General features: G+C 42.0%; 1 protein-coding gene across 1 annotated transcript in view; it reads left to right on the top strand.

Moving 5' to 3' along the window:
* LOC306769731 (dolichyl-diphosphooligosaccharide--protein glycosyltransferase subunit STT3B) overlaps window positions 1–18,847 on the top strand; it is a 100,728-nt gene that overhangs the window by 68,197 nt on the left and 13,684 nt on the right. Inside the window, exons 4-9 of the mRNA XM_079258426.1 lie at window positions 3–68; window positions 7,335–7,434; window positions 8,900–8,998; window positions 11,364–11,510; window positions 15,747–15,795; window positions 16,441–16,595. Coding sequence (XP_079114552.1) covers window positions 3–68; window positions 7,335–7,434; window positions 8,900–8,998; window positions 11,364–11,510; window positions 15,747–15,795; window positions 16,441–16,595 — 616 coding nt within the window. The remainder of the gene's footprint in view (window positions 1–2; window positions 69–7,334; window positions 7,435–8,899; window positions 8,999–11,363; window positions 11,511–15,746; window positions 15,796–16,440; window positions 16,596–18,847) is intronic.

The following is an 18,847-nucleotide window of genomic DNA, read 5'->3' as shown; positions in this document are numbered from 1 at the left end:
AGGTGAAATCTGTGAAGACGGGATCTGTATTCTGGACGATTGGCTGTTGTATCTCCTATTTTTACATGGTAAGAAAGGTTTTCACACTGACAAGTACACACTTACTTTTGGCTAGTTTAGACTTAATGAAGGTCTGACTTTATTTAATTGATTAAAAACTCACATCAGGAGTTAATAATATCCTGAAAAGTAGCTTTGCCTTTGCTTGAATAGTTTTCCTCATTCAGTGATGGGATCTGTGCTCATCCTGACTCTACTTTTCTGTCTCATTTATGCTGTTTGAATATCCAGTTTTAAGACTGAGGGTCATTTGAATCATAAAGCAGTTTTAAACAGAAGGCAGCTAAAATCTACAAGGTTGCTTGTGATTTGGATTATCGGGCTTTTAAAAATGTTTTCAAATGTCGTGTTTTGAACTGTTTTTCCTGCTGAGCAGCAGCTGCTCACCTCCCACTGTCCTTTGTGTTGAAACACTTGCAGGTTGACAAGAATTTATTCACAAGAGCAGGACAGAGACAAAGTGCTTGTTGTTAAAGATGTTCGATGTAGTCGTGTCACTTAGATCAATAGCTGAAAATGTGTTAGACTTTATCAGAAGTTAAACGTGAAATCCAGCTGTTTTTGTAACGATTTTGCCAAGGAGCTCGAGAAAATATGTCAAGATTTTGTGGAGATTCTGATGCCTCCCAATAAATTTGGATCCAGTTCTTTTGTAGACTTAAAACAGGTACAATCACAAAGCAGTTATAGGTCAGGAGATGGTTGTTATCTTTACATCTGAACATACTGGACCCCACATTGCCTTCTAGTTGTCTTCTCAATTTAACTTGGGCTTCTATATTATCTTATTCTATTGATTCCTGGCAATCCATCCAGTGTATCTGCAAACTGCAGATTAGTTTGTAACAAAATACCAAATCAGCAATAAAAACTGACACTGGAAGCATCCATCATTGAAATAATCTGTCATTACAGCCATTATTAATCTCAGTATTTGTTTTCTGTTATTACTTGGATTATTTGCAGTCATGCAGTGTTACAACTGATACTTTTGTGCTGCTTTATAGGCGAAATTGTCTGAAGACAGAACATGCCACATTGCAAGAATTTCTTGCTATTCTTGTTTTACAGCTGTCTTTATAATGGGCTTGCCTTACATTTCTGCAACCAGACATCCCATCATTTACTTGAACTACACAAATCACAGAGGGTCCCAGGTTTACCATTTAGGTGTTACAAAAGGAGACATGTTCTGACCAAAACAGAAGCACTCTCAGAAGCTTTTTCCAGTTCAGATCCAGTTCTAGATAACAAATCCTGCTTCTGCCCCCTGACACAATACAACTGAAGAGCATGGCTTCTGTGCACCACTGAATTGGGAATGCTAGGAAATTGTTGGTAGCAGTTTAGCCAGTGTTTTCTGCATTATTTATGAATCGAGGCACAAGCCCATCAGGGGGCTGATGAGAGAGACAGTTGAGGCACAGTGCCTCTGTTACCCATTGTTTGCATGTGTGTTGGGAGGCACAAGGACCTATGAAAATCTCCAGCTTCTTCCTCATTCCAGGCTAAATGTCTGTGGCCTGCAGCAAGACAGATGTCAAATGAAACAGATTACTGAAATCCAGCTTCATCGATCACACTGCAGAGGGGACTGAAAAGACGAGAGATTACGAAGAGAGGATTGTTGCAAAGATGCATGGCATGGGGCAGAGATATAGGGAGGTGCTAAAAGATAAGAGGGAGAAGGTCAGAGGGGACAGAGATGGTTAGAAAATACAAAATGATAAGAAAAAAGGGAATTTATTGTGATATGGAACTTCCACTTCATGCTAGCCAGAAGCATTATGGGAACACTGAGTTGTTACTCCTAATTACTTCTCCCTTGACTGCAAACCCAGTCCTTCTCTCCAGTGATGTGATGTTCAGTCCTCCTACAGAGAGCTATAAACAATAACACTACAAGGGTCCTAAAAACCCCCATTGCCCCCTTTTTGGCCTTGCGCAAAGTGCTTCATAAACTGGTTAACGCAGCTTAATCTTTTGCTTCTCCTTCACTTCGAACTGTCTAATCAGGATATAACTGAAGCTGTGATTGGATGTGACAGTCTTATAAGGCAGATATGGAGACATGGATGGAAAAGATCCTTTGCCTGGATGTTGGCATAATCAGAGAAGAGAAAATGAACGTGAATGAGATTAAGAAGTGGACCAGAGCAGTCAGTCGGACGGATGGGCAGGTACCACTGGCATCATCCTGCTTTCAACCTTTCAGTGGTGAGAGCAGAGCTGCTGGGGTTGGAATGAAGAGGGGCGGAGCAGGGCACTTAGATCCCTAAAAATTGGCTTAGTTTCCATTCTAAATCCTTCAGTGTCCTTTAGCAGAGTCACCTGTGATGTTAAAAAGCTCCTTTGCTCAGTCAAGTCCTGATTTAGTATTCCAAACGCGAGGTTCCTCAGGTAATTACCTAAAAGATGCAGTTTAGCATGACTAAAAAGTCCCAATAATGGCATGCCAATCAGTCAGTTAGTGCACTTTATGGTGCTGGTTCGCTTGGTCCACCCTTCCGAATCTTCCAAACGGCTGTCTGTCAGTTTGTTGGCAAAAAAAAACGTACAAACACTCAGCTGTCGTAACTCATTACAATCAGTCTTTTAAAGCAGGATGATAAAGTGATAGAAGTGAAGAGCAAACTGAATCGTGGACTTCCTCTATAGCGCAGCCTTGAGCAACCGACACCTTATCATATGCAGCCATTCATATGTACTGATACTCAGTCATTTAGATGCTCATAGCAGACGGGAGGCTTTTTCAGTCTGATTTAACATCTTACTGAACCAGAAAGTTACGGCTGGTATTAAAGAGGGCAGAGTAAATGAATGGTTACAGATATAAACAGAACAACATTGTGAATAATCAGAGTGCATTCTCGCTGAGAGTGCTTTGTACACAAAAATGCATGTCTGTGCATACATAGTGCAAGCCTCTCCCCACTGCAGTCTGCATTCTCTTTATCCTGGTCATCAGATAAGCCCAGCATGAAATGCAGAGGGGCTCGAGATATTTTCTGATTCCTGCCCTCTGTTGCTGCTTTGTAGCCTTGGCAGAGGAACCGATTGTTAGAACCATAATTTCAAATAGAGCTTGTACGTGATTATGCATAGACATACAGCAGTAGCTTTTGTGTCAGGCATTCATCTTTTCACGGCCCTCTTATGTGACTAAAAGCCCATTTACTCCCAGGCTTTTTTTCCTCCCTTGATTTCTTGATCGATTATGTACTAAACATAGCAAAACGCAACCAAGTTACATCATATAGTTTGCTGAACACACAGTGTTCACGGCAATGTCTGACTTGTGAATGGACAAAGGCACCCAATTTCATTGTGAATTGATTCTAAGCAGCTATTAAATGTGTTTCTCCTCAGAAGGCATGTAAATGTTGATGATCTTCAGACTTTCTCCAATGCCACCCTGAATTTACCATTGGAAAATGTTTGAACAGCTATCAAATGGATCGCTAGGAACTTTTGATCATGTTTGTGTTGTACAGACTTTGCCAGGCCAATTACTTCTGGAAATCTCTCATTTATTTAAAATTCATTCATTCAACCATGTTCTATCAGTATTTAAAATCAAGTTATGAAGATAGTAGCATAAGCGGAGAAACCTGGACTTTCCTTTACCAGGGTAGCAACATAGTTGGACTGCTAGACAAAGAGCCTAGTCTTTCAGCTCAGCTTATTTGTCACAGCAGCCTGGTGGAGACCCCACACCGATGCAATGGATCATTCTTCCTACACTAGTAAAGAAGACTTGAACATACATAAACCCCCTAATTTGGGACATGATTTCATTCCCAACATTGAGAAGCCATTCCAACCTTTTCCAGCTGATGACCACAGTCTCTGACTTGGTGGTCCTGATCCTCATCCCAGACACTTAACACGCTGCTGCAAACTGCTTTGATGTGTGTTGAAAATCACAGTCTGATGAAGCAAAACAGAACCCCGTCATCTAGATATGTCAACCTATTTATTGCCAGGTTACTGTATTTAGTAGGGCTGGGGCGATACATTGTTTTCTCAATTCCATTTTTTACGATTTCTTTTTTAAAACTTTGCCAATAAGTTCAAACAGCTGGTTCAAATATATTGCTGCTGAACAAATCTTAATAACTGGCACACACTTGTGTTTTTTTTTTTTATTTGGGAAATCTAGTTCGGGATGTAGTCTGGACAGCCCGACTGTCCAATCAGAATTGGCGGATCTATGGTGAAAACGCTATTTGTTTTCCAAGTAATGTCTCTGAACAACACAGTGAGGTACACAATTATCCAGAAACAGCTTTGAATGCAGTCCTGATGACAGCATTTTTCATGCGTACCTCATCAGTTCGGCCAGTGCACAAGATCTACAGCATAAAGCTGCCAACATGGCTGTAGACTCTGGCTGGTTTAGAGTAAGATCAATTCAGCTCAATGCTCATGATGCAACAACCCACTAAGTTCATGAGTGTGACCTGCTTTAAAGTTGGGCTTCACTTAGTATTAAAGAAATACCACACAAGAATGGAGCTTTTCATTTAGTATTTATTTCGCAATGTTTACTTGAAATGCCCAAAACATCTAAAAGTATGTAATAAACTTGTCAGATCGTTATCTTCCAGCCATCTGACATTGCATCATTCTTATATTCAAACAGACAAACAAGCCTGAGAAAAAGTATTATTCAACCTCAACTCGTGGGTCAACAGTGCATCCCATCTCATAAATCAATATTTTAAAGAGTCTGTTTAGTCAAGTTTACCCCGAGATCATGGAGTTGTGAATAAACTGGAGTTCAGGAGCGACTTGTCAATCTTTATTCTGTAGAATCAATAACGCTACATCGTACCGTACCACCTTTACTGAAGAAGAGTGTTGCAGACACACTGCTTTTAATGTCCTCTGTCGATTGTAGTCCGTTTTTTTCCTGATCTGTTACAGGAATTTGGGATTTGTTTGTAAAGCAGTCCTGCAGATGTCGGCGTAATCTTAACTGTGCATGCTGTTTTCCTAACTCTGCATTACTTCACCACGAAAGTTAGCGCAGCAGATGGTGTGTTCAGTCAAATTAAGTCGCAGCGCTTCTCTCGCTGTGTTGCCAGTGTTATGGTTTCAATTAGTTCCCAGCTAGTCTTCGGCAGTCTTGATCAGCCATCCTTGTGTCAACGCTGAAAATGAGTCCTAAATTGAAGGCATCTCCGGTATTCATTCATGTTACGGTTCACATGTCTCTAATTGGCTGTCACCATCTGAGACAACAGATGCAAATGGCTGCCAGAAGATAATTGCACAAGCAAGTATGTTTTTTTTTTTTCTTTACTCCTTGCCTTTTAATATGGGTTACTAATGTTTTAATCAATTAAACACATCATGCTCATTTCTCCCGTGATTATAAAAGTGTAATGAACGCTCTTATCATCGTACATAGCAGGTGCAAAGAGGATCTTTCTGACAAGCTGTTGGACGAATAAATCATTTGATTTGTGTCGTTGTAATCCCTGTTTAAGTCCCTCTTGTACTCTGCTGTCTGACACTTTCTAGGTTTACCTTTCCAGCTCAAGTTTAGCCATTTCTGCTTTCTCTGCTCTGTTTTTAACCTCTCCCTCTTCTGCTTTTCCACCTCGGTCTGTTTCGCTTGACCTTTGCCGTAGACGAGTCCAGACAAAGCTGTCAGTGCTGTTTTTGTGGACTTGTTTTATGGCCTCTGCGTCCCATGTTGTGATACTCAGCAGACCTCGGCAACAGCTCAGGTTTACTTTTAGTGGAGCTTTTAAAGTTATTGGTGCATCTCACATTTTATATCAAACATGTAAAGTGGGATTGCTAGTTTTTATAGATTGTATATAAGTCAGCTTTTTATGGCTGCGTGCTTCTGTCTAAAACTGAAGAGGCAGTAAGATGTCTTTCAGATGGCAGCTCAGCTTTAACTTGGTGCCCTGAGAAACTATTCACTATGTAGCATTTTTATTTAGAAATAAATAATAATAAAAACAATTAGTTTGCCAAGTTGATAGCTGGCTTATTAATACACTTATAATTGCTGTTTGCACATACATTGGGTTTAAAGCAAAGGAGGATATTTTGTCTTAGGTGGTGAAATTAGAAAAGCTTTATGCTCTGACTCCAGAGTGCACATATGCTGTTGCTTGTTATGACTACAGCAGTGTTCAGGTTACAGGCTGCAGTAACTTGCACCTGCATAAAGGTAAGCTTCTGTAGCTCTAGAGTTTTAATCCGAGCTTTAGAATATTTCTTTTCTGATCTGAGGGCAGAAAAGAACAGAAATCTTTCCTGCTTCCAGTTTTAAATCTATTTCTCTGCTATTCATCATTTAGAGTTTGAATATCAGATGATTTAAACTTTAAGAAAGCAGCAACAGATTAGTTACTATGTGAAGTTGTGGAGTGTGTGCCGTTTCTGTGTTCTGCTGATGCAGAAGTTTCCCTTTTCACAAACAAAAAAGAAAAAAAAAAAAAACTGATTTCACTGTTCAGTTTTGTCCCTTTTTTTGTTTTTGACTGAAACCTTCTGTCTGGTTCAACATCCAGTGCTTTAAATGGTTTATTAGACAAGTTATGGATATAACTTGTTATGGAGATAAGTTATGGATTCCATCTGGACTTTGGATTCTTGGAAAAGGTTTCTAGTATTTCAGTAGTTTCAGTGATGATGGTTGGTTAAAGTCTTTAAAATAGAGGAAGGTTTTTTCTTTTTCTTTTCTTTTTTTAATCTCCTTCAGCACAGCAAACACACGTCCATCCTCCTTTAAATGGAGGAAGATAAGCCCATCCCACAGTTCCTTCCAGCTCCAGCATTCAGAACAATGCTTGTGGATTTTCATTCAGCCATCTTTACTGGGATTCATATAAATAAAAATGAGGACAGGAGGATCAGTGTAGGCAGCCCATAACATCTTCTGTAGCTTTTATAGTTATTGTTTTTTTAAAACGTAAACCTTGATGATAAAGTACAGCGTTGTATTTCATTATTTTCCAGTGATGTACTGTGCTGCCTGTGTGACACTACCCTGATAAAAGTTAATTAGCTGAAATATTTAGAAATATTTTTTCAGATTCTTGTTGGTTTTTGTCTCCTTTTCCTATCTATTTTTTCCCACCATTTTTCCTCATCTTGTTACATTTACAGATGAGCCGACAGGAACTGTCCACACAAAACAAACAAGTTTAAAGTGTTTTAACACGACAGCTTCTGCTTAGCAGAGTTAAAGGAAAATAACTGATGTCTTTGGGGTATGTTTAACATTTCTATGTATTTGTGTCTTTTAGGTGTCCGCATGGGGAGGTTATGTGTTTATTATCAACCTGATTCCTCTGCATGTGTTTGTGCTGCTGCTAATGCAACGCTTCAGCAGAAGAGTTTATATTGGTAAGTTGTACACAAAGCAACACATGCAGTTAAAACCAAACACCCCCACACGGAGTAGCCTCCAAGCAGACTGACATTGTTTGCAGTTTCTTTCTCAGTCGAACAGAGATGTATGCAATAAATGGATAAATCACCACCTTCCCATGCGTCTGCAAATATTGTTGCCCGAGCGTTTGACCCCAAAACGAGCTTCAGCAACAAGTCACGCCAGTGCTCATATGACAACCGCTGACGTTTCATCATCACTGCAGACATCCACACACCCAAGCAATACTTAACAGTAAATTCAGCCTGTTATGAACTGTGGGATGTGTTATAGTTTTCTGTTTTCCCCTGCTGCCTGATCCTTCTTACTGCTTTTTTTGTTCTTTCTGCAAATACTGCAGAACAATGCTTCGGCTGCTTCTCTCCTACAGAAGCAATGCTGTTTTTGAATAGGAAGGCTTGTTTCTCCTAAAACTCCCAGTTGCACACTAGCATCTTAACATCTTAACCGCCTCGCAGGAGTCTAGCCGAGTCCTCCACATCTCTCCACACATTCGCCATCGGCTTAGCCGTACTCAGAGCTGGCACTTCTGTCATGGCCGACATGAATGAAACCATATCAAGTATCATTTATGCATGATTAGATATTGTACTGACAAAGCAAAGTCTTTGAAAGCTTTGAAGAGCATGACGGCCTTTGACATGTCTTTGCTCCATCTCCAAACAATTCTACCGAAACGGAGGTTCTCTTTAATGAAGCTTGACTGTTGGGTGAGGCGGAGCTCCTCTTCTGCTTTCATCGTTTCTCTGCAATATGTGCAGCTTGAGCATCATTCACAAAGCTTATGCAATTCTTAACTGAAATGAAAGACGGGAAAATAAGTTGTTGGCGAATTCCCACTATATTCCTCAACTTCTTCCCTCGCTACAGAGAAAAGAAGTTGAGGACCCCACTACAGACCCCAATTCCTCCTCTCAGAGACGGGTGTCTCGATGTCAGACAGGGACTATATAGAAAAAGAAACTCCTAATTTAATAAAATACCTCAGTCTGTGTTCTTACAATTCATCTCTCTGCCGTGAGTCAATAGCAGATGTGTGAAAAGGAGATTGCTGACGGCGGTCACAGCTACTTCAAAAACCAGGCACACTCTTCAGGAAGAGTATGAAATCTTAATTAAGCCGGCGTGTCTGCGTATCGGTTCTCCCGAGCCAAAAAGATGGGAGTCGCAGCATTCTTCGCAGCGTCGACACACCCCAGGCCTTCCCGCCACTGTGCCAAGCCAACTCCCATTTTCTCTGTAAATGACATTAGATTGGCTATTTTGTATTTACTCCCTCTGAGCTACAGCAGTAAAAATCAATAGACTTTAAACACTTCTATCAAAGTTGATTTCTCTTAGTTAGATCCCCCACTATTTTTTTTCAGCTGGGATGTCTAATAGTTTTCTTTTTTCCCTGTATTTTGTCTCTTTCCACAGCTTACAGCACTTTCTACATTGTTGGGCTCATACTGTCGATGCAGGTCCCTTTTGTCGGCTTCCAGCCAATCAGGACCAGCGAGCACATGGCTGCTGCCGGTAAGTGCCGCATTCTCTACCTGCAGTTGTTCATCTTCCTGAAAGAACGGGTTCCCTTCTGAAAAATTCTGCACAAATGTTTTTCCACCTCATTATAAAGTCAGCAAATTTTTAGTACAGCGTAGCTACCTGTGTTCCAAGTTATAAGTAATTCATAATGAAATGTGACAAACGTTTAAATCTACAAGCAGCAGCCTGCACCTGTTTTTACCCAGGGAACCGAGTGGTGGTGGTGGTGGTGGTATCTACACAGAACTGGTTTCACGTTGTGCTTGTCTGGTAATGTCATGTATGAAGCAGAAATTATGGTGTAATAGGTTATTTCAACACAAACATAAGTTGGTTACATTCTGGGATTGAGCAAGCAGCTTGGTGGTTGCCATATTAAGACAGGTGGGTTTCCTTTCACTGGTGATGCAAATAAAATGAAATAATTTTTGAAAATGATAAAGGTTTCTTTTTTATATAGTAAACAAGGTTTAATTTCAGCAGGGGTTTCTGTAGAGACCACCAGTTCAGTGGTTGTCATACCAGTGGAAGTCAAAGCTGAGAACATCTACAAACAGAAAACAAGAAGCAATTTTTCCGAGGGTGTCTTGGCTGCAGACTGGAGAATGAAGCGGGGCTGGATGTCCAACCCCGCCCCTCAACATTTTGATTTGTGGCCATTGCTAAGCCTAGCCCTAACCCCTAACACCCATTGTCTTTCTAACCACGCCCAAATGACACCAACCACGCCCACTTGCATTCTAACCACGCCCGTTTGACATCCAACCTCACCCAATATCCAGCCCCGCCCCATTCTCAAGGCTGCAGCCGGGGTTTGATTTTTCCTGGTATTTTTTATCTTTGGGAATACTCAGGTGGAAGTTGCTGAGGCAAAGAGGATACTCTGGCGACGTTGCAACAACGTAGACTATTTAAACAAACAACTAAGATGACCTGCATAGCATGACACCAGGAGAAACACTGACCGCCATTGTCATGACATACCTGAGCCTGGTGTAGCTTTAGTGCCTAAATGATCAGAAGTGAAGGCAAAAGGCTTGTTGAGCATTAGCCCAGCAGTGTTGGTGGTGGTGCGATACTTAAAGAAGTTTTGAATCCCGTGTTTTGACAGTCTGTTATCACAGTAGCAATTTCAAGTTTCTACGATTCATCCCTGAATGAAAGCTGTCCTGACACGGAGGAAACCTCAGTCACAGAAGTGTGATCACTTTCTTGCTTGATGCACATTTAAACATTGATTGGCTCAAACAGAAATGGCAGCTGTCATCACACTTGGTGTGTCTAGTCTCCGCAACGATGCAGTTTAAAAAAAAAAAAAAAAAAAAAAAAAAAGCCATTTTTTCCACTTTGGCTTGTGGTATAGGGTAGAGCTTGATTCTTGCATCCATTACTCGTTGGAAGCCGAGCAAAGCCTTTTTTTTTTTTCTTCTTTTAAGAGAGGGAGAATTTGCATAACACTGCGGCAGGTGTACACTGAAGTGTCCCTGTTTCCTCTTGCTTTTGTTTTCCTTCAAGGACTGACTGAACACACACAGCATTTTCACAAATACGATTCCAAATATCATCTAGGACTTGGTTTTTCACTGCTCACTCTCTCAGCAAGCCAAGCACATTTGAATGTCGTCAGGGTAACAGCTGCTCAGAACATCTGGCGATAACTTTCACCGAGCGGGCTGGGAGACGGGAAGAGTGACAGAGCCGCGGACCTGTCTGTGCCGTTAGGATGTCAACCCCCTCAAGCAGGAAAGCACAGCGCCGTAGACTGACAAGCATGTTAGCACCACGGCCGCTCTGCAGGAGACAGACGGACAGGGACTTAACCTTGGAGATGGGTGAGACCCTCTGCAGGCGGCGGTCGGCTTGCAGAGGAGTAGGGAGATTTCACGCAAGGTTTGAGAACGAATGGCGGGTGATGAAAAAGGAGGAAACCAGGCCTCTCTTGCTTGTTTCAATTTTTTTATTTCCAATTTACCAGACAAGCAGAGAGGTGCTGGAGAAAAGAACCCAGAGAAAGTGACGGAGCAAAGAGAAGGAGAACAGAGGTGTGACCGACTGGGCTCAGGAACCACAAAAACAGTTGAGGAAAGGGACAAGAAGGGCTTATTTACACAAATCTCGCCTTGTGAATGGGACATGTTTTGTCCCTGCAGTGCTCTTCTTTCACATCTGCCTGCAAAGCCAACAGGGATGCCGCAGACTGCTTTGTGGAGAATTCCACTAAAACGACAACAGGGTTTCTTAACAGCACAAAGCTGCTTTGTACCCCGCAGGAGGTGGCTTCAATCAGGCCTCCTCAAACATTCAGAGTTTCCTTTGTGTGTTTGCCCAATCTTTTATGTCTGCGTCTTTTTCTCAGGTGTGTTTGCACTTCTCCAAGCCTACGCCTTCCTGCAGTACCTGAAGGACAGGCTGACCCGACAGGAGTTCCAGACACTCTTCTTCCTCGGAGTCTCTCTGGCTGCCGGTGTAGTCTTCCTCACAGTAATCTATCTCACATACACAGGTTTGTGTCTTCAAGTGCAGCTGCACTTTTCTGAAAGTGCTGTTCAGGGTCATTGTTCAGATGGAGCTCTGACAAGCTAACTCAGTGTTTAAAACGCTGAATTTAGTTCTACTAAACTATTCCTGTTGAGACTGTTTTATTTAAACTGATGAGAAATACTGCCTTATTTGTTTTACTTTTTTTTTTTTTTTTAAATACCTGATTAATCCAATTTAAAAAAAAAAAAACCCTCATCCCAAGAGGGCAGTTCCCTTTGACAGTTCTCCCAGTTGTCACAGTTGAGCACATCCACAGCATGTCAGACTAGCATCACACCCACCAGTGACCACGTACATGGAGAAAATTATGTAATGAGGATGTAAAAACACAGACACAAACCTAGCTCTGACCTTACATCAGACTTTTTTTAAAAAATCCCAACACTTTATTTTAATAAATTTTTTCTTCAACTGAAAATATATATTTTAGACCCTTTAGAGCCTTTACCTAACAAGCCGTCTTAATTTAGTCTCAGATGTGACACAATTAAGCCTTTTATGTGTGTAAATAACTTTTAACCCTTGAAACTCATTTGGTCATCAGCGCCCCCGAGTGCAGTGACTTGTGTTGTCAGCAGTTTCTCAGGAACTGTAATGCGATCGATAGCTTCTACGTGCATTTTTACATTAAAAACACAACAGGCGAACCAAAAATAGCCAAAAATGGCTTTGAGTTTTAATGATTAATGACAAGCCAGATCTGAGATGTCATCCATTTTACATCTAGTCGCCTTTTTTTTAGCCAGACATTGCAGCACAGTCATCCAGTCTCCCCTGACAGGCTGACCCCCAGGCCCCCCCAGTGGGCTGCTAATCAGCTCGCTGTCTTGAGATTAAACTTGGAAAGGGGAGCTGTAAACAAACAGAAGCCGAAATGGACGGAGCAGATTTGCATGTGGGAAAAATCCTCTGAGCGTTGGTGGTGCATTTTGCTACTTTAAGTGCCTTTTTTGAGATCTAGTAGATGTTTTTGCACGTGCAGCCAGTTGCTTGAACTTTGTCCTTGGTAATGTTTTTCTCCATCGTCTTTAGCTGTTTTGTAGCCACAGTCCAAACTGGCTGAAGATTTCAGTTTCTAATGTTACCTCATCTTAGTTTATTGATTTTTACTTCTCTTCTGCAGAAGCACTCTGCAAATTGAACTTCTTGACTTATTTTAACGTCGCAAAAAGCTTAAAATGTCCATAAAAGCCCAGATTCTTACACAAATGTAATTTTTAAACACTTACTTTCATCGTCTCATAAGTAGCAGGGAATTATTTCAGCTAACTGGAAGAAGAGAAATCCTTTTAAGTACCACATGTGCATATCTCATATTTTAACATTTTGCTGCTGTAAATCATTAAAACTCTGTAGTTTAAAGCATTGGTGGAGTGTTGGTATGGGTCGATGGTGGCATGGGTCAATGCACAGGTTCAGTATGTTGGGTTCAGGCTGCCCTCTGAATGCAGCGATGGAATTCTGCAACAGTTGTTGTGCCAGTTTAGCACGACTCACTTTACTCCGTCAGACTTTGATCTCAGAGTTTGTACAATACAGGAACCAGCTGGTTCTCTTCTGTAACTTTACCACAGCGCCAAGAATCAATTGGCTAAATCAGTCTCATCCTATTAATCACCTCTCAGAATGTCTTTATTTCCCAGCTGCTGGTTTTCCACTTCTGTTTCTTGCTTGTTCCTGTTTATGGTTTCTAACTTCTTTCATAAAGAGTTTTCCATCTTTTTCAAAAAGCAACGTGTCAGTACAAACATGTCAGGAAATGTAGAGTTTAGGGATAACACTGTGCGTTGTCTACGCACTTGTGAGGCTTTCTGCAAGTGGCTGTAAGAGCCCCGAGGAAACAGCTGAAATGTATTCCAGATCAAAGCTTTACCAAAAGAAGACATTTGCATGTGCAGCCTCATTTGCAGCTTAAATGCTTTCAGTTACATTTATAAACAAGTCAATTCTGCTAATTACGTAGCATCAATAAAATATGTTTTCAGCATCGACACAATCTGCATCAATGTTCTTCTCGGTCTGAAAAACTCCAGCTATTGGGAAAAACTATATGTGTGTGTGTGTGTGTATACATATATATATATATATGTGTGTGTGTGTGTGTGTGTGTGTGTGTGTGTGTGTGTGTATGTATGTGTGCGTGTGTATATATACACTACTCACAAAAAGTTAGGGATATTTGGCTTTCAGGTGAAATTTATGGAAAATGCAATATGTTCATGCTACAGTGATATAATATCATAAAAGTAAGACATTTAAGTAGAAGGATGCACTACTGATTTCCTCATCTTAAAAAATTCATTCAACACAAAAGGTAACAACAATGGTATTTACACCACAACAAAAAATTTGAACGTCTCAATATCTCATCATGTGCCCTTGAGCATCAATTACAGCTTGACAACGACGTCTCATGCTGTTCACAAGGCAACTTATTGCCTGCTGAGGCATGGCATCCCACTCTTCTTGAAGGGCAGCCCTCAGGTCATTGAGGTTCTGGGGTGCAGGGTTTCGAGCCTCTACACGACGGCTCAGCTGATCCCACAGGTTTTCAATGGGATTCAGGTCTGGAGAGAGTGCAGGCCGTTCCATCTGAGGTACACCAGTCTCCAACAGCCGTTCCCTGATGATGCGGCCTCGATGAGCAGGAGCATTGTCGTCCATGAAGATGAAATTAGGCCTGTGCTGTTCATGTAGGGGCACAATCACTGGATTAATGATGTTATTCAGGTAGTATGGGCTTGTCACTGTACCATTCACAAAGTGTAGGGCAGTTCTGTACCAAGTGGACACCCCTGCCCACACTGTAACACCGCCACCACCAAAAGTTCGCCTGGTGACAACAGTGGCTGATGCATAGCGCTCTCCCTGACGTCTCCAACATCGTTGCCGGCCATCATTTCTGCTCAGTGTGAATCGACTTTCATCAGAGAACAGCACTGAGGCCCACTGGTTCCTCGTCCAGCGTAAATGCTCCCTGGCCCATGCAAGACGATGATGCCTGTGCCTGGTGGTGTGGTCAGGTACCCGTGCAGGTCGTCTAGCACGCAGACCACGCTGATGGAAACGGTTTTGAATGGTCTGACGTGACACTTGGGTGCCTCTCACCTCTCTTAAACGTGCCTGGAGTTGAGTGGCATTCATCATCCGGTTTCTCAGGGCAGTGTTCACAATGTAGCGGTCATCAGCACGGGATGTGGCCAAAGGACGTCCACTTCTAGGCCTTTCTGTGACTCTTCCAGTCTCTCCATATCTCTGTTGCAACCTGCTGATGACACTCTGTGACACTCCAAGCTCAGTGGCCACTTCTGTCTGAGAACGTCCTGTTTGAAGCATCGCAATGGCAAGGGACTGTTGTTCCATTGTTAGGTGTCGTCTTGGTCTCATGATGTCAAAATGTGAACAGCATGATGAGGACAACTGTTTAAACAGCAGCTCTAATTGAACCAGGACATTTATTAGTCAATTCAAGGATCACACACCTGCTGTGATTTTTGCCGTTAAGCTCCTTGTTAGAGAACAGCAACTTGTGCAAAATTTATTGAAACATTTAACAGTTGGACATGTGCATTTAAAAGCTTAGAGAAGATCACATTAAGTTCACCTGTACAGGTTTGAATGCATTTTAGGCTTGTTGTAAAATTTCACCCAAAAGCTGAATATCCCTAACTTTTTGTGAATAGTGTATATCTACAATATATGTATATGTATGCATCTATCTATCTACCTAAACCAGCTCCTTCAATTTTAGCTTTCTGTGTTTCCAAGCATAGGGAGCAGAATACTTAAAACCCCCTTTTTTTTTCTCACTTCAGCATGGGCATCAGGGATGTTTGGAAGAAATAAGTCTTTAAGGAACAGACAGTAACTTTCTGTTTGCTTTTGAGTGATGCAGCTCTGGAGATGGGGTGGAAGCAGACCAGGGACAGCTTTGCATGTAAAAGTATCAGTGGAAGAACACTGGAGAAAAGATGAAACCCTCCAACCTGAGTCTGCAATGTACAACAGTTCAGTCAGGGTTGTGCTAAACCTTTGCAAAGAAGGATGCATGCAAACAAGAATATATTCCAGCTCAGACACAGAAATGGTGACGGGAAGGATGTCGTCTCTTAAGGTCCGACAGATTTCCTGCAACTGCAAATGAAAAGCATTAGAAAGAACCAGCATTTCCTTCATTGATTGTCCTCTCTGTCGCTAGGATACATTGCTCCGTGGAGTGGTCGGTTCTACTCTCTCTGGGACACCGGGTAAGCACGGCTGACCTTCACACTCTCCGTTGATCAGAACACTTGTTCAATCGAATGCACGTGTCCCTTTTCTGAGACGGCTATGAACCCGACCCGCAGCACCCCAGAGGGGGGAGCGTTGCAGCACAGTCTGTGTTGGAACAGTGCAGCAGACATTGAGCAGCGTGTCTGATTTTATAGTGCACCCAATTACACACACACACACCCCCCCATCCCACCAACACACAAAAACACCCGTTTGCTGATCCAAGCAGAATGCTGATGTTTCTTTTACATCTGTGTTTTTCTCTCTCCCCTTTTCCCACCTTTGGGGGCCGATACTAATTCCTAAATGTGCCATTTTCTCTTCCCTAACTGTAAATTCAAAACACTTGATAGAGACGTGGATTAAAAAAAAGCTGCTGTGTTAAAGCTTTTAATGAATAAAGATTTAATAAGAGTCGGGAGCATTGCTCATCTGTTCTGCTTTATGTGTTGAGTTTTAGGATGTGCAGGAGAAAAAAATGAAAAATAAATCCTTGAGCCTCATCGTTCCTGTTAATCAGGAGAATTTTTTTTTTTGTATAATTTCTCTCAACAGTCCCAGAGTGCTCATCATGATTTACAGTCTTTCCCTTCCTTCTACCATCCTCTATTCCCCCACAGCTACGCCAAGATCCACATCCCCATCATAGCGTCGGTGTCGGAGCACCAGCCGACCACGTGGGTTTCCTTCTTCTTCGACCTCCACATCCTGGTCTGCACCTTCCCTGCAGGTCTCTGGTTCTGCATCAAGAACATCAACGATGAGCGCGTCTTTGGTAGGAAACTGTTAAATATTTACTTAAAGTACATGTAAGAAAAATTTCATTCACACTTTGAGAATGAGCCGACCTGTAAACACAAGACCACGGTCCTCAGCAGGAAAGGAGTGGATTTCCCTCTTCGGGTCAGGAATGAGATCCTGCCACAGGTGGAGGACTTCAGGTTGTGGTTTTGTTTGTGAGTGTGGGAAGAATGGAGTGGGAGATGGGTGTGTGGTGATCCAGATGCTACACCAGCTTGTTCCCTACCTTCACCTGTGGTTATGGGGTAGTGACCAGAAAGAAGGTCATAGAAACAAAACAACCAAAGTGAGCTCCGTCCTCAAGGCGTCTGGGCTCTTCCTGGTCACCCAGGAAGGACTGGGCACTTCTCTCGTCCCGTTGGGATGAGTCAGATGAAGTTGCTCAGGTCATCTGTAGCACGGAGGCCCTGGTCAAGATCCAGGTCTCGCTGTAGGGACAGTTTCTCTCCTGACCTGGGAATGCCTTGGATTCCCCAGGAGCAGCTGTCCAGTAAGTCTGGTCTCCTCTGGTGAAACTGCTACCTGCATGACCCAAGCTCACATTAGCAGTAGAGGGAGGATGGACGGACAGAGGGACGGACGGACTGATGGAGAAATAACTACAAACTGAAATTTCCCCAGCGTGTTTAAACTCAAGTCTCTGAGACTTAAAATGATCATTAAGCTTTCTTGTCTCCACCAAGTTGTTGATTGCAGCTTTTTTTCTTTCTTTGCTTTGTCTTAAAAAATCCTGTTTTTATTCCTGGAAAAGGTACGACTCATTCCATCACTGCTTCTGACTAGAATATCTCTCCAGCCACTGAATGCATTTCTGGGGAACTCTGAGATTCATGGAGTGATGAAGACAAAACTGATATTTGCATCTGCTCTGACTGTACTTCTTATTCAGTAGGAGATGTAGCAAACGTTGCCATGCCAACATGCCAAGCTAAGATTAGCATTACTTGTATGGATTGTGGTCAAACATGCTGACTCTCACATGAGTTCAGGTGTTTTCTGCCCAGTCATGAGTCCAAAGTTGCTTTTTGTTGGACGAAGTCTGAAGTCATCTACAGCTTTCATCAAACGACACATTTGCTCCATCACCTTTCATAAATCTGCTGTCATCGTTGCTGCTCTGGGTCATTTCATTGAGAGTGTTTCTTTGTTTAAAAGGGAAGAAATAAAGGGTGACACCTTAAGAATTATGCGCTGATTCTTTAATAAGTGTGTGAGGCAGCTGCTTGTGGTTTTTTAAGCTTCCTGAGCCATCTGCTAGCAGATGATGCATAAATGAGCTGCGCTGCTAAGGAGATAAAAGAGAAGAAAAAAGAAGCCAGCAGAATCCTTTTTATTTATGGGGAATAACTCCCTTATTTACATAAATCACTTATGACACTTATGGGCCGGTGTTTGGAAAAGAAAGTAGATGTGTTAAAGTTCATTCAGCTGCCTGTCTGACTCCTGCCACCTGCACCATGTTAGAACGATGAACGCAAGCGGCCATGTTTGACTCAAGAAGGCAGTTGGTTTTTTTTGGGTTTTTTTTAAAACTTATTTATTAAACAAATATTCAACCTTTAGATTTAAATCTAAAGCTTGAAAGCGCTCCAACTCTCTGTCACCTAATATTCTGCGTGGATGAAATAAATAGGACTTTTACTTTCACAGCCAGTGGTTCATAAAATAGCCTCTCCAACATTACGACTGATTCATTGTCAGTTTAGCCAGGATAGATTTTTAATTGCTTATTCCGTTGTGATGATCTATGACAGTGGTTACCAACCTCTTTCCTCGAAGCCTCTCCACTCGTGTCTTGCAGTAAGCCGTGCCCTCCTCTCTGCTGCCAAGGCCACACAGGCACTCAAACACGTAGAAAGGAGAATGTTAAACCTCTGTTGGCACCTTTCTCCAGGACAATAAGTCTCACTTTTACTACCATAAAAAACTAACAGGACATTTCAGATTGAACAGTTCGGCAGAGGGAAGGGATGTTGGGCCTTTTTTCCTTCTCATTAACAGTGCAAGACCGCAAAGAAACAGAAGACATAAAGTACAAATAAAGTTTTGCATGGAGTGTGTAGCATGAAGCTAATTCACAACTTTTTCCTTTTTTTAAAGAAAAGAAAGGGGGAAAAAAATGAAGGTGAAAGAAGGATTCAGGATTTAGCGTCCAACTCGTCAGTCTAAACACATGGCAACATCTGAAACATCTGTGCCGTACGGTTGTATAGAAATCAGTTTTAT

The sequence above is a fragment of the Telmatherina bonti genome (assembly GCF_933228915.1).
Source record: "Telmatherina bonti genome assembly, chromosome: 19".
Lineage (NCBI taxonomy): Eukaryota > Metazoa > Chordata > Actinopteri > Atheriniformes > Telmatherinidae > Telmatherina > Telmatherina bonti.
This window is presented reverse-complemented; position numbering and strand designations above follow the sequence as displayed.